General features: G+C 32.9%; 1 protein-coding gene across 3 annotated transcripts in view; it reads right to left on the bottom strand.

The window, feature by feature from the left end:
• The window catches only part of LOC129952521 (homeobox protein orthopedia), a 129,621-nt gene that overhangs the window by 102,314 nt on the left and 10,207 nt on the right, over positions 1-17,100 (bottom strand). For all 3 annotated transcript variants that reach the window (XM_056065132.1, XM_056065134.1, XM_056065133.1), the window contains exon 3: positions 1,840-2,006. In XM_056065132.1, coding sequence (XP_055921107.1) covers positions 1,840-2,006 — 167 coding nt within the window. The remainder of the gene's footprint in view (positions 1-1,839; positions 2,007-17,100) is intronic.

Genomic DNA, 17,100 nt, shown 5'->3' with positions numbered 1-17,100 from the left:
TCGTTCTGGAAAAAATTGTGCAAAACTCAACGGTCAACACTAGAGGCACAATCTTCCATAGGTCCATCCATTACTCGGATACGCAGATGATATTGACATAATTGGAAGATCAAAGCGTGATGTCAGTGGAGCGTTTTTGAGCATTGCGACGGAAGCGAAGAAGATGGGCTTAGTGGTTAATGAGGGCAAAACTAAGTATGTGCTGTCATCAAAAAAGGACACTAAACGACGACGTCTTGGACAAAACGTCACCATGGTCAGCTATAACTTTTTGGTAATGAGTTGTCTACCTAGGCAGTGATATTAATAGAGACAACGACACCAGCGCTGAAATCAAACGAAGAATAACTCTTGCAAATCGCTGCTTCTTTGGACTTAGAATGCAATTGAGAAGTAAAGTCCTCTCTTGAGCATCTTAAATCACTATCTTTAAGACACTCATCATCCCGGTTCTCATTTATGGCGCTGAGGCCTGGACCCTGTCAAAGAAAGATTAGAGCGTCTTCTGATGCTTCGAGAGAAAAATTCTTCGGTTGATTTTTGGTCCCGTACGCATAGATGGAGAATGGAGGAGAAGATATAACGACGAACTGTACGGGCTGTACAGCGACACTGACCTAGTTACCTGAATTAAAGTCCAACGGCTTAGATGGCTAGGTCATGTAGTGCGAATGGACATCAACGCTCCAGCCCGGAAGGTCTTCGAATCTAATCCCGAGGGACGGCGCAGTAGAGGAAGACCGCGGCTCAGGTGGCGCACCCAGGTGGGAGAGGATCTCAACCAACTTGGAGTAGGGACCGAGCTGGCTGGAGACGCTTGTTGGTTGAGGCCCAGGTCCGTCCCGGACTGAAGCGCCACCTTAAGTAAGTAAGATATGCCGGAAATCGATGTTAGCGACTTCTAAACTTAAAGCAAAGGCATTTTGCATTTGTCCATAATGAAATAAAGATTTTAAACACGTATTTAACAAATTTTAAATTCAATACCCAATATCAATCAAAATAATATATAATTTTCAATCTTGTGTATGCGATTTGTATACAGTGCCATTTTTTTAAATTTGAAATATCTTGAGAAAGGTCCTGACTTTAAAATCTGTTTTTGTATAATTTTTTAACAGAAGGCAACTGTATCCAAAAGAGCAACTCAGTACTTTCATAATGTTGACAATTTTTTGTGCCCGTCTAATGCTATTAGGACGCGATTGCTCGGTTTTGGGATTTCGGTCAGCACCCTTAGTAGCTGTGTGACTTTTTTTGTTTATTAGTTCTAATCCATATATCCAAACATTTTAACTAGCATTTTTGGAAGGTGGTTTTTGGAAGAATTTAACCACTTCCGTACCACCTTTACAATTCAGATATTTGACTCTCTTTTAATTCTAACTTTAAACAACTTCTTTACAAGAAGTTTCAAGTAACGTTGACCTAAAAGTATTTAAAATTTTTTCGCCAGGGCTTTCTTTTCTTATATTTTGTTGACACTACTTCCAAACTCGATATTAAATTTAAAAAATATGATATATGTAAGTGTGTAAAAGCTAAGTAAATCAATTTGATCACTTTGTGAAAATAAAATAAAATTATTTTAATTTAATATATCCCACCATCCAAAAATGTTACAGACTAAACAGAATGACAGACATTCAAATAAATAAAAATAAATGCCTTTAGACATGAAAATTAAAAAGAACGCCTACATCACCAAATAATGTCACACAGTAATTGTTTGTGTAAAAATAAATATTTTTTTTTGGAGGTATTTAACGTGACAAAAGATTGGATATAATATCATATGGAATTTTACTCATGTTATGTAAAAATTTTGTATACACTTACCTGATCTTGATGCATACTATGTGGTTCGCACAATGCCCCAGATACATGCAGTCTTCCACCTGATCCACCATTCGAGTCGGAATTTTGTGAATTTTGCACTTGGCCAAAATTATTTACACCATGCAGTGCAGTTAATGCAGCCTTCGGCAGATCACAATCTTTGGGACCTATAAAATTTTATTGAATTTTAAACAAATTTAAATTTTATAATTGACAAAAAAAAATTCGTTCAATAACAACACTGTTAACCTATAGTCTCGAATTGTATCTGATTTCATATTTTCCCGCCACGAAAAATATCTTCAAATATAATATATGATCCACCAAGATAGAAATGAAGACCTGAACAGACAACAACAAAAACAACAATAACAAAATCATAAGAAAATATGAATTTTAACACTTACTTGCGATACTTGATTTCGACTCTGTAACTCAAATATGGATACCTATCTATACAGAAAAATACTTCAAAAAAGATACAATCGAACGGAAATGTTCGTGTATGACCTCCGTTGACTAACTTCTGCCTGACTGACGTGTTTGTCATAGCCAAACATTTGCTCTTACCGAAAAGAAAAAATAAAGTAACAAATATTGACAGCAAAAAAAGAGTTAAGTCACAACTTTGTAGAGCTCTTCTCTTGCAAACTCATAATACATAAGTCTTAAAGTCAATTGATGGTGAATGCTGCTTTTCTAAGAACACATTTAGAATAAGATACTGTTTGATCCCACGCGTCAAACAACGAATTCCTAGTTATTGACGCAGACGCAGTCAGAAAAGTTGCTGAGAATTCAAAAGGATTTTCAGTCTTTTTTGTTCAATAACAACCGAGTGAGAAAAGACAGGTAGATGTTCGAAGACGTTCTTTTTAGAACCAACGTTAAAAAAATGAAAAAAAACACGTTACATCAAAATCGCGCCTTCTATGAATCTGGGGGGTCACATGAAGAGGTTTTATGACTTAAGATACAATGCGGTGCAAGTTTACTGTTTGAACAGTAGCTCACATGTTCTTCACATCTAGCGAATATTGTAGTTCATCAGAGGAGCGACGGGGCGCAACGGTCAGGAAGAAGATGCTATTTCTATGGCGCGTACCTTTATGCGAGATCCTTTTAACGTTATGTGTAGGTACCTGTAGTAAGTCAGAGTGATTGAAAATCGTTTTTCACAAATAAACAGATCGTAAAAATGAATCTTAAGGTTTATTACTCTCTTTTGTCGAACAAGTGGCATAATTGTACAGCACCTTTTGATGGCTGAAGCTACCGTTTGCCGCATCCGCAAGAAAAACGTTTGATTTTAATTTTGTATTTTATTATATGAAGTCTCTAAAAGGAAGTTAAGCCAGATAGTTAATAAAGACTTATACAATGTGATTCATACATTTTGTTTTAGTGGAGTACATAACTTTTGATTGGCAATACTATTTTAATTAGTGGCTATTTTGTCCGTTGTCAAGTGATTTATTTTTAATTTGATTGATTCAAATTGTCGAAATTTATTTTGAATTAGTAGGGTTTGAATACCACAACTATAACTTGAGTGTCTTAACACAAGGCTGGAATTACTTATGTTTCACGGGTGCCAACCCGTAATCAGATTCCTTTATTTGTGGTACTTAATCCTTGGGTCATTTATATTCATTGACAAAACTTTTCCACGTTCATTGTCAGTGGGATTTGAACCCTGACGAAGTAGATTAAAGAGCCGATGCCCTACGCACTACGCCACAGACGCTGGCTTATTAGGGTCTTCCCAGTTTTGAATTTTGCTAAGCGATGAAGCTCTCTTTTGGTTGAATGGAAACGTCAATAAACAAAATTGCTGTATTTTGAGTGATCGGTATCATCAACAAAAACGGAACGCATGGTGTTCTTTATGGATTGGAAAAATAGGTCCATTTTTCTTTATGAAAAATGATTTTTTCGACAGCCATTATATGCATAACCGCATAGTTTCACAAAGTCACCATATACGTCGATAAACCCAAATAGATTGAGTACTAGGAGGACCACATTCGCTGCGTCATTGCCGGTATACGGTCACAATTGTTTTGAAAAAGTACTTGAAAATTAGAACTTCACATTAAACTACGCCCGAGACAGCCTTTGTGGTCACATGGAAGAACTAATATTTCAAGTTATACATTATGAAAGATTTTCTTACGCATAGGGTAAGTTTAATGTTAATTTAAAAAATGTATGTTTGTTTTATTCCATTTCAAAGTTGCAAGCGTCGAAAAAAACACCCTTTACGAATTGTATTCAAATTTTATTTACTGCACTGACTACAAGCCACGCAAAGTAAAACTATTATTAAAACATGAAGGGTTATAAAAGATGAGTGAGTGGAAATTTGTTTGGAATTCTTGAATATTGAAACTACATAGAAAAACAGTAATTAATTCCATATTCGTGGAGTACTGTTAAAATACGTAAGTCTGTATTTTACAATAGTGTCGGCCATTGTTGGGCCCAAGGATTAAATGATGGACATTCCATGAAGCGCGAAAAATGTATTTCACTAAAGACCTTAAGCCGTTGCAATAATGATAATGTGTTGCAAAAAACGTTACAACGAAGCTGTTAACTTTACCACTTACGATGTCAGACGACATCAGCCAAGTCAATGCTTTTGATGAAGTTTTCTATAAGACCAATTCGCTTATTTACGGTTTTATGTTCTCGATAACTTCACGAATTTGATCTTTAAAATCTTGAAGTATTTTCATTAATTTCATTTTGTTGTTCGTGGTCTCCAAGCAAAAAGTCTTATTCTTATTCCAAGCTTTATTCACTCATTGATACTTTAAAATTTACAATAATTTTATAATTACCATTTGATCGAATATATTTATATTACATTTAAACAAGTACGTGTACGTAAAATTAATTAAATTACAAAAAACAAATAATTCAATCAAGGTTTAAAACTAATTTAAATATATACATTATTTGAAAAGAGAGGTATAATTTTAGGTTATCTGAGCATAAGCCAACCCCAGACTTTTCCATCTTCTTCTATCTAGAGCTTCTCTCCAATAAAGTGGGCATATTTTTCGGATGTCATCCTTCCAGCGTTTATGTTGTCCACCTACGCTTCTTTTGCTTTCTAAGGGTATCCATTCGGTTACTAATTTTGTCCATCGATTATCAAGTGTACGTATTACATGTCCTGGCCCATTCCCATTTGAGTTTCTTAAGCCTGTGTCTAACGCCTTCAAAATCAGTTTGACTTCTTTTATTCTGATGGTTAATTTGCTGAGCAATATGAACGTTCAAAATAGCTTTTTCTATTGCTCTCTGACATGACTGGAGTTTCATTTCAGTGTTTTTCGTGACTTGCCAAGTTTGGCACCCATTGGTGAGGACTGGAAGAACTGTTGAGTCAAATATAGGTGAGGACTGGAAGAACTGTTGAGTCAAACACATATTTCCTTGTTTTATTCGAAATATGCAATGTTCCAGAACTGCCTCCAAGCATTTGTCATTCGCTGCTCTATATCCTTTTTTTCTTTGTCTTTGAATGAGATAATCTGACCAAGGTATGTGTAGTCTTCAACGTATTCTAATATATTGTTATTAACACTAACTGAATCAGAAGCACCATTTGTCATAATTTTAGTTTTCTGTTGATTTGTTGACAACCCAATATTTCTGCATTCCGAGCACAGTTTGTTCAGCATCGTTTGAAGTTCTTCACTCGAAGGTTTGAGAGACATTTGCCATTTATCTTCTTTGTCATTCCAGTCTAGCTTTCTAAATACTCCTTCTAAGGCTGTGGAAAAAAGTGCTGGTGAAATTGGATCTCCTTGCCTTACACCTCGCGATATTTTAAAATCTCGTCCGATGCATTCCGTTTTTATGTGTGATGTGCTCCTGTCATACATTTTCTTTAGGAATCGAACAATTTTTTGGTCCACACCTTGATTGAGAAGCGCCTTCCAAATAAATCTCTGTTCTACTGTGTCAAACGCTTTTGTAAAATCGATGAAGGCAAAGTATATTGTGATGTTATACTCTTTATTTCCGATTTCGTCCATTGGTCTGGGACTTCCTCGGTGACCAAAACCTGACTGAAAATAGTAGTCAAACAGTTGGCCAGTGAAAAGTTGACGAACTTTAGGTATTCAGCTAATATCCCATCGTTTCCTTTGCTTTTTTCATTCTTTAAACTATTTATTGCTCGCTCTATTTCACTTTTAAGAAATAGTGGAAAATCTTCTTCCTGGTTTTGTCGCTCTAGAAATATATCATCAGTGTCTGCTATGCGTGTTTTATATAGATCAATGTAGAAGTTTGTAGCTATTTGGTTAGTATTCTTCCTTTCGTGAATTCTTTTAGCATTATCCACCATTGCTGTTATCCACTCTTTATAATCTTGGATTGCATTCTTTGCCTTTCTTATTGATCTCGTTTCTTCGATTACTATCTTTAAGAGGTTGTCATTGAATTTTTGGATATCTTCTTGACAACGTTTCTTGATGTTCTACCGTATATTTTTTAGATCCTGTTTTTCTTAGGCATTCACTATCACGAAGTGCTATCATATTTAGAGTTTCACTCTATAATTTTTGCCGTTTTTGAGATATAGCAGTAAGAATATACCTGTCTGGTCTGTAGATTCTTTTATAGTTTTTTCCATTATGTTATATGCTATTTAAGTTGGTTCATTTAACCTTGATATAATGTTATATCGTTGTTGAAGATCAGCATTAAGTCTAAGGGATATTATATATCTAGATTTCAGTGGTTAGATCTGATCATTAAAGACAAAAGCCAAAAATTGAGGTCCAGGAAATGTTCTGGCAAAACTGCTAATTGTCATGGCACAATGTTCATGAATTTTATAGTGATTTTAAGCATTTTGAGAGTGCGTTGTTGAAACGTGCGTATTTTTGTAATTGTGTAATTTTTACTATCAACATTTCAAAAAATTACAGCTTTCCAAAGCCTGCACTGCATACAACAGAGGGCTTTGTTCAAAATGGAACATCTTATTACAAAAACCCTTTAAAAGTAGATACAAATTCAGTTTTGGAAATTAACAAAATTTCAAAAAATTTCAATTTCACAAAATTGTGAAGAATTTTTTTTTGAAAATTCATCCATACATAAAGTGTCTATGAAAGGAATCACTTATAGCCTACTACTATTGCGATTTTCTGGACTCATATAATACAGAAAATCAAAACATCGAAATATCGTAGAGTAGCGCGAAATCACATCGCGGTTTGAAATTATTCAAAACATTTTTTTCCAACCCAGCTATAAGTTTGTTTAAAAATAAAAAAGTTTTTTTGAGCACATAGGCAGTAGACACCTACATTTGTAGGTAAGGTATGTTTCTACTACCAAGTTCGACATCTATTCTTAGTTTATCAACCAAACATGAAAGAATATACAAAATATAAATAAATAAGAAAAAAAATAGTATATTTCATATCTCAGCGGCATGATGTGAAATCGGTTACGGTAGAACTCGAATCTGAAATCTCACACCTAACACCGCACCTTTAATTCGTTCATCACGACATTGAAAAGAAAACGCGCCATGGTGCCATCAACTTATATATATCTGGGTTTTTGTACATCATTCATACGAAAACATATAAATTCGTGAGTAAACACAATACGACAATGCATGACTTCAAAAAATCATGTACTTGTGTTTCTATATACCAAAACTTCAAAACTAAAAAAACTCTTTGAATAATATTAGAATTGGATTTTTCGAATACTTATAACATCATCTTTTTTTTGGGTGACCCTAAATTTGAGAATTGATGCATCATTCGCAGTCATTAGAAATAATATCTCTTAAAAATTCTAGATTCTGAGTTCTAACTTTATTGAACTTTAACAGTAGCTAGTAACGAATGAACGTGTCAAAATTAGCACATTTTCATTGAACTCATACCTTTAAAATAAGAAATAAGAAACGCAGTGGACAACAGCGCAATAGCATCATATAGACGCAGTTGTAAAACCTCAGGTTTCGAAAACTAAGGGGAATTAATCATGAGTTTGTTTTGTCTTCATAAATAAGCCAGTAATTAGAAAAAAGCAAGTGATTCATTTTTCTGAAAAAAAACTAAAGCTTGAATTAAAATTTAATCAGAAGTTTTGTTACAGAGACATTGGACACATTACAAATTACTCCAAAAAAGGTATATCATGCAGCACCATTTCATAAAACCCTTTGTTTTATTTTTCGAGTTGTAAATTATATTTCATAGAAATGCATTTGGTTACGTCATGAAATCTTTTGTAGGTTTTATTGCAAAACCAGTAGGAAGCAAGGGGATAAGAAAATATTCACCTAAGCAACTTTCAAAAGATTTGGATGACTATTTCTTGGTCATATCATCTCAACACTCATTAAGAGGTCAAGAATTATGCACTTTCTGCATAAAAGTGATCCAACTAAAGCTCTATATTAAAGTAGTGTACCGGCTCACAGTTCTAGATCACACTAGAATTTTCGAAAAATACCTGTTTTTGGTATTAAATAAAACCGAAAACATTTTTAAATCAAAGGGCATAAGATATTTATACATTTCAAAGTCCATTTTTTATAACAAAAATATTTGACGATTTTGTAGGCAAACTTTACTACTTTAGAAGTGCGACATTTTGCCAACATTCAATACATCGCTGCTTACCCTCCCCTGGACGTCCTACATTTTTTAATAAAATAAATTAGGGGCCTAGTGACTTGCGACTGTGTGCGAGTAATGTTGTCAGGAATGGAGAAACCTACAGTTTTAAGCTGAATCCGAACGGCTAATTTGAAATAGTATACTTTTCATGACAAGGATTACTTTTAGCGGATTTGTCAATTTCTCGCAAGAAGCAGTACCCGTGAAAAAAAAAATTAAGATAGCACAAGCAGGGATCGAATATATTTTTTTGCCTAACCCCTTAAAAATGTTGAGATTGGGTGGTGCTCAACTAAGCAGCGTGTAAAGATTGTGAAGTATTTTATGAAAACAGACATTCAAGTTAATTGTATTTCGTTACGAAAATCATCTTTCACCTCAGTGATTTCAATTTTGAGTAACAAACAGTTTAAAGAATATTAACTACTGCAATCTCGAAACCCGAATAGATTAATATTTTGTATTTTCACATAAGCCCCGTATTAGTTCTTATTCAGAAATAAATTAAGAAAGCAAAAAATTGTAACAAATTTAATTCTCTACAAAAACTTTTTATAAAATGTTTCACTTAATTCGTTAAGTTGCAAATAGTGGAGAGCCTGGGAGTTTTTAACTCGGATTTGGGTTATAGTGAATGAATTAATATGATCGATGTATGAAATTGTTTTTTAAGCTATAAATTGCAATGTTTGCCCAAAATTTTTTTGTGCACTCCATTTTTTTTATTGTTTAAACAAATCACTATAAAAAATTAATGATTGAATCTATATTTTCACTTTAAACTGTAGTTATTTTTCTATATTAAATCTTGAATAAAAATATCAGTAAGGATCTCGAAAAGATAGAAAAGCGTGTAGGGAGAGCGGACAGCTGCTATGTAAAATAAAATTTCTTGATATCTCTCAAATTAATTTCTACAACTAGTAGATTTTATTTTTTTATGAAAAAACGGACTGTTGGATGTTTATAAAAAAACCAATATTTTTTCTGTGAAATAAAAAGAGTTTGAAGACAAGATTTTTAATTTTTAAAAACTATTGAAATCGTAAGTAAATTTTAACAAGTTTTAGTATTGTATTCTTTTGTTGGGTTTGTATTTTTTGTAAAAAAAACTGTCAATTCGACAACAGTATTTTTTATAAGTGAAAATTAGGTACAAGCCAAAATCTCAATTTTTTTAAAAGTTATTTGAGTCGAAATTCAATTTTTACACAACTATGAGTGATGTTTTTTTTAGGTTTTCATTTTTTATAAAAAAAAAAAAAAAACTATGACTTAGAGTTATCAGATGTCAAAAACATTATTCTTCGTTACACAAAATTGTTTTGGAGATGAAATCATATTTTAGTCGTAAAATTTTCGAGGTAACAATATTTGTTAATTTTTTTTAACCGTTAATTGGATTTGTTTCCAAAAATATAATATAAAATTTAATTCTAGTCTCTTGCATCATTGTGTCATGAGATATTTAGGGTTAACCAAAATTTTCAACTTTTTTTAAACTGCTATGGTAAAAAAAAAACCCACGATATTTTCTTGAGAGCCCTTTCTGCATCTTTCTGCCTTATTATCTGTACAACAAAATTTATTTGAAGTCGATATCTCTTCTGGTTCTTGAGCTATAGAAGACGAAAAAAAAAACAAAACGTTGCGAACGAAAATATATGGTCAACATTAATTGTTTATAATAATTTGTTAAAACAATGAAAAAATGAAGTGCACAAAAAAGTTTTGGGCAAACATTGCAATTTATATTTTAAAAAACAATATCCCACCCCAATCATATGATTTCATTCACTATAACTCTAATTAGAGGTTTTACGATTTTGAATGCTCCAGGCACTCCACCAAAAGCTAAGTTAAAGAAACATCATTTGTAGAGCACTATTTTTTCAGAGTCAAATATTTTTTGTCCAACTCAGCTTTTCCTTAGAAATCCTTTTTAAGAATTTGTAAGAACCTTATTCGTTTTACAAAGTTTTTTTAAAGCTGAAATATGAAGTGTTGCATCTACTTTAAAAAATACAACTAAAGAAAACTGGTAGAAAAACAAAAGGAAAAGTCCTGCACAAAAATTGGCCATACTTAGAAAGTAGCCAAAAAAACATACGTTCCAGGTTTGTTGCAGTTTTTATGTAAGTATTGAGAATTCTTCAGAATATACATTTTTTTTTTTTAAATAATACTGGTGAATAACATTATGTAGCTGGCAATGGAATTCATCTTTTTAATGCCCTTAAATCCGATTACAAGATTAATTTATCACATCAGGTTTTGAAAATACAACCTCTTCTAATTAGAAAAAAATATATATTATGCTTTTTTAAGGCTATGTAAATTCATGGATTTTTTTTCAATAAAATTCGAGGTAATTTTTCAAGTCTATAATCACTTAGTTCAATATTACGTTAATATATTTTCAGTGCGTTATTTATTTTTCAACAAATCCTCAGTGCATATGCATGTCTTCAACTGCCTTATACAAATTAAAAGAATGCTGAAATATCTATGCTAAAACGGTTTTCAACATAAAAATGTACAACGGCACAATAATGCAGTTCTTATATTACGAATTTGTAGTCTTAAGATTGTATCATAAAGTATATTGAAAAAATTATGTAATAATGCTGAGAACTGATGTTTCTGAATTTGAGCACACACACACCGCTGATCAAGAAAATAGGTGTGATAATTAGTTTTTGTATTAAATCATTTTTTATTCCTTTTTTATGATAAATATTAATTTTACGTGGATATTTTTAATATCTTATATATTATTATTATTTTTAAATAAAAAACACTTTAAGGCTTTGAAATACATTACAATTATAGATAATAAAGCCCCTAAAATACAGATGGAGGTTTTTTCAATTGGACACAAAAATATTATCGTTTTTAACAATAATTCCATTATCTTATCACAATTATTGTTTTACTTACTTTAATAACCTAAGTATCCCCCATTATTATTCAAAACTTTTTAAGTTCGTCACCTAATTGACTCTATTAACTTTCGGCATGTTTGCTGGAGTATGGAATACCATTCTCTTTGACCCGCTTCCCATAATTGGTTTCCATTAGTCAAATATTGACCCCCTAACTAACGCTTAAGCTCATTCCACAAGTTCTCACTAGGATTGAGATAAGGTGATTGACTTGGCCATAGAACAACAGATACTTGTTTCTCTCGAAACCAATCACTTACAAGACCTGCGGTATGTTTAGGATTGTTGTCTTGGTGAAAGTCCCATCGCAGGGGCAAGTTTTCCTCAAAAAACGGCAACATGACATCTTTCAAAATATCAATATATCCGTATTTTGTTAAGATGTTATTCAAACAGCCCCACACCATTATATTCCCTTCTGCGTGTTTAATAGTTTTCGGTGTATAGCGGCGGTGGTAGTCCCTAATTTTTGATCACCTTAAATTGAGACAACATGCAATAAAAACAAATTTACTTTTGTTTCATCACTCCACAAGATATTTCGCAATTTTTTCGCCCTCTGGTTCATTACAATTAGCATGGTTTAAGGCAAATCATTTTCTGGACCCTATATTGCTAGCCCTATGGAATGGAACATTCCCGGTTATTCTTCCTGGAATATTCGAGATCTGAAGCCTTCTTCAGATCGAGCGTGCACTGACCGCACTATCAAATTGAGCACCTATAGTCCTTGACGAAATAAAAGGATTAGATTTAGCCAGAAATAGTGTGGGGCGGTCAGTGATGTTTTTTTCACCCGGCCTCTATAATTTTTAGGTCTTGCCCTCGTATCTAAATCGACGAACTAATTTCCTTTCCTCTGGCGAGCAGTGGACTTTACGACCCTATTCAAAAAGTAATGAATGAAAAACTATTGATTAAAGCTAATAAAATGATTTTAAACAACCTGCCTCAAGAGTTTATACCATACAATAAAGAATATTATAAGAAGCTTGGATTTTATTTGGAGCCCACCTATTTTTATGGCCAACTTCTAGAATACACAGAATCTTGTTCCAACACAAAAAACTTATCTACTTAGCATTACATTACTTAAGTGTAAAAAGTTTAGCATCCTCATCAAAATCAAATGGTGTGGTGCAACAGTCCGTTGTGAACCAGGGTCTAGTGACTTACAACTCTCAACCATTCCTGTGTGCGAGTACTGTTGTCAGGAATGTATCCTCATAGAGGGGATAACTGTTCTTGGATATCAAAAATTTTCTTACACCTATTTTTTTGACCAGCTGTGTATATCAAATCGGACTTCAGGTTCGGGATCAGCGACTAAAATGTATTTATTTAAATTTAGGCTGTAGCTGTTAATGTTAAATTTTCAATCTATACCAACTTCTACACAGCCCAATCATTTTTCTCACCAAATCATTTTCCTCGAACGTCGTCGACTTGCTCAGCTCTAGCTGGAAGAAACAACCTAAAATGCATAACAACTTTAATCCATTCGGAACCCATCACCTATTTCCACCTAACTATTTCCATAATTTTTTGAAGATTGTAAGGCATAAGACAAAATTCAAAAATGAATTAAGCAGTTGCAAACTTACTAAGAAAGACAAAATTTCTTTAAGATACTTAATTAGAAGACAGAGATTCGTTCTTTGTTTAATCAGAGTGTTATATTTTGCTAAGAACTACGTCCAAAATGACCCTTAAAAACGGGAGTCCAAAGACAATTAAGATTATAGACAAATGAGATTCCATTTGAGGACAACAAATTATTTTAAAAAATGATTGTTTGTCAGAAATAAAAATGGACAATTTTCAAAATAAAACAAAAATACTTTAGTCAAAAAATTAACAAGGAATATTTTTATAACTTCAAAAATAAAAGTTAAATTCATTTTCATTTTCCGCTATAATTTTTATAAATATTTCAAAGAATAAATATTGAACAATTCTATTAAACTAGACATAATAATTTCCTAAAAATAAAAAATTATACTGCATAACCAATAAATAAAATGTAACACTTTAAATCAATATTATTTTCAACTAAACCTATAAAAATATATATAAAATAAATTAAATTAATTGTCAGTTCAATAACAACCGAATATTCATAAAGTATGTGTAATGCTTACACATCTAGCAAAAATAAATATAATATTTTTAATTTGTGCAATTATTGTTTGATAGTGCTCCATGCACTCACCGACACTTTACACTCATAAATTAACTGAACTTCACCGCCTCTGCCACCACAGCGCCGTATACTATATACTCTGTTCCTGCATAACTGTAATAAATTGTCGGTATTCGTTTTCAGGATATTATTTGCCGTCTATAGAGGCCGTCGAATAGTTACCGCTACATATTTCGATAATATCCGCATTCGGTCCGGGTCCATAAATCAATGATCCGCTGATACAGGGTTTATGCAACAAGCGAAACAGAATTGTTCAATCGACCCGACCGACCTACCGCCACCGCTCGCGCTCGCCTCGGTATGCACCACCCCCACCACCAGACCAATAAAATGTCCTTGCCCAAGCATATTGGCCACTTAGTGTTATCCTTATGGTTAACTTTAATGTGTTTACCTACCTATACCCGGTATATAGAGTTGCAGGCTAACACCGCATCTCTGCTCTCCTGGCAAACTTATTAAATAAACTCAAGTATAGTTAATGAGTACCTATGTGTTGCGTACATATTGTTCAGCTGCCTCCAACAATTGTGTACACTTAATTTTCGCCGAAATTACTATACTCATTTTCCAAATATTTCAACCACAAATGGCAATTTATTAATTAATGGCCGTGAGTGGGGAGTTTTGGTTTTTAAAAATATGAAATTAATTCGCGGCTAGGCGGTACGAATCCACTTGACTCGAATGCAAATTTTCTCCATTTCTCGCCTCCATATTTCGACTTCGACATCAGGCTCTCTGTACCTACTTACAACCCGAAATTCGCGGGAACTCTTTTTGCCACAAGCAAAACATTCATTACACTGTGCGACAATTATAAATTCGTTTGTTAAATTAAATAAATTAATCCGAGTTAGAGGTGAACTTTGTGAATATTCGAAAAGCTTCATAAATGGGGAACTTGTTCTGCCTCCACGAAGGATTAGCACATAATGTTTTCTATTCATATTATACAGTTACCCCAGAATTATTCATACAGTTCTGCCAAGCAGGTCCTGTCCTGGGTGTATGTCTGAGTCTGTAAATTGGAGACATAGAAACCAGGAGGCAACAGTAGAGGGGTATTGGATAGGATAGGCCTTGATAATATTTTGCTGACGACAAACACTAAAAGAACTTTAATTGCTCCATTGGTATCTAGGTGCAGTACCAACCAACCACCAAGCCACGTTGTAGAAAACGAACATAAAAGCTTAGCGAAAAGGATTAGCAAATGTATCCTGTATATACCTACACAAAAAAGAAAACCTATGGAATCTATGGACTGATGGCGGCGGCTGTGTGTCCTTATGTTTTTCTAGCACTCTATACGTATACGATTTTGAAGCTAAAGCCTAAAAGGGTTTTACGTATTTTCTAAGTAATAAATTTATTGTTTATAGGCTTAGAGTTGCGTTCCCAGTCCAATACTAAATTGTTGAATGCTTTGCTTATTCTTAAAAATTGAAAAATTTATGTGAAAACTTTATAAGCCAACTGGATTAAGACTTTACATTATTTATTTACAGAACAGAGGTTTGAAGTGTAGAAATGAGAATTCAGTTCGATGGGAGTTTAATATTTTTTTTTTATTGCTTCTAATTTGTATTTCTATTTTGAAACTTAAAGGGTGTTTTTTTTTAAGAACACATTAAATTAAAAAGGATTTTGTAAGTAATTTTTGAAAAATGCAATTAAATATTCGTACACTCCATTTAAACTGAATACCAATGCACACAATTTTTGAAAAATACTTTGTACATTTTTTCAAAATATTGCGGTTTCTTTTGGCATCTGTTGATACTTACCTTTAGATGTTTAAAGTTGTTCTTGTGTTCGCCTACTACTACATAAAGCAGAAGTTTTTTTTGAGTCAACTGAATGGCTACAGTTGTCCATGAGCGTTTTTAAGTGCTTCATATAGTTTAAATCAAAGCTTTAGATGTTTTTGTTGAAATTAAATTTCGGACTTAAAATTTTAAGACCAATCGGTTTTTTCCTAAGCAGTGTTTCAAAAATTTGAGTTGCTTAGGCTTCAATACCTAACCCGACGTCCAGCAACTGATAAAATTGCTTAAAAATTACTAAAAAATTAAAAATTCGTACAGAAACAACTACAGATATGTAGCAATTACAACAACTTGAAGACGAGCAATTTTAATGTTTACATTAGATTCTTCTGATTCTGGGCCAAAATTAAAACAACAAATTGACGTGAATGCAAGTCATTCAACAGTTGTAAGAGCTTTTAAAATCCCGCAATCTTAAACGAATAAACTACTTGACGAACAACGCAAAGTTATGTTTTTCAAAACTCGAATAAGCTCTAAAATATTTAATTTCAATTACACTGGAGGGTCAACCTTTTATTTTCATGATTCGAGAAAAAATAATGATTTTGAAAGCCTGATCACAGCCGTGAAGGATGTCTTCGGTTATGAAGAGCAGTCATTCGTTATGGAATAGTTTACATAGTTAGCTTACAGCAAGCTTCAAACTATGATCAGAGGCTCAACATAAGAAAATAATACAAGTAAAGCCTAACACATGCACAAAATACAAAACGTCATGACCACTTTACATGAACTATTACAGAGAAAAAATAAAATAAGGACTTTTAAAATATTGGAGTACTGGTTCCAAACAATGATTTTAATACCACCTTATTTAGATTTAAATCCAAGGATGAACAGTTTAAGTTATATAAAATGCTCATTTGATTTAAAGCTTCATTCTTCCCGTAGTTAGTTCTATGGAAACCAATATGTATAAAATCCGCCTTAGTAATTCAAATGTACAATGAGTTGATGAAGAAATATTAAGTAATTATTAACAACACGCCTTTGATGTAGAGATTGCATTTGAAGAACTAGAATACGATGTTAATTAGGGAGGCATATCATAAGGATCATACCAAGGAAGTCCCATTAGGGCAAAGCGAATGAAATTATGTTGAATTGATTCAATTAGTTTTCTTTGAATTTCGTAATAGGGAGTCCATACCTGCGAAACATATTAAGGTGAAGACGAACATGACATGACAAAGAAAGATTAACATAGGAATCATTGAAGTCCTTTACCCAGCGTTTACTAAAACCAAGCATAGAACTTGCCTTATTGACAATAAAAGTAATGTGATGTGTAAATTCTAAGTTGGAACAGAAATTAACACCTGGATCTTTAAATGTGAAGATATTTGATATACAATACAATCAAATACACTACCCCTTCGTTTTTAAGTAAATGTTTTAGTCTGGCATTAAAAAGGGCAAAGCTATTTTTGCACACCACACACCAACATTTTTAACTATCAATGTTGGCTTGTAAAAGGGTAAGATCATGGGTGGACTTTATTTTTTTTTAAATCTTCATGTCGCCAGCAAAAATGAGAACTTCACTTGACCGTAGACATGACAATACGTCGTTAATAGAGAGGATGAATAGAAAAGAGCCAAGG

This window comes from Eupeodes corollae, chromosome 3 (assembly GCF_945859685.1).
Source record: "Eupeodes corollae chromosome 3, idEupCoro1.1, whole genome shotgun sequence".
Taxonomy (NCBI): domain Eukaryota; kingdom Metazoa; phylum Arthropoda; class Insecta; order Diptera; family Syrphidae; genus Eupeodes; species Eupeodes corollae.
Note: the sequence above shows the minus strand (reverse complement) of the source record. Positions and strands in the feature narration are given on the sequence as shown.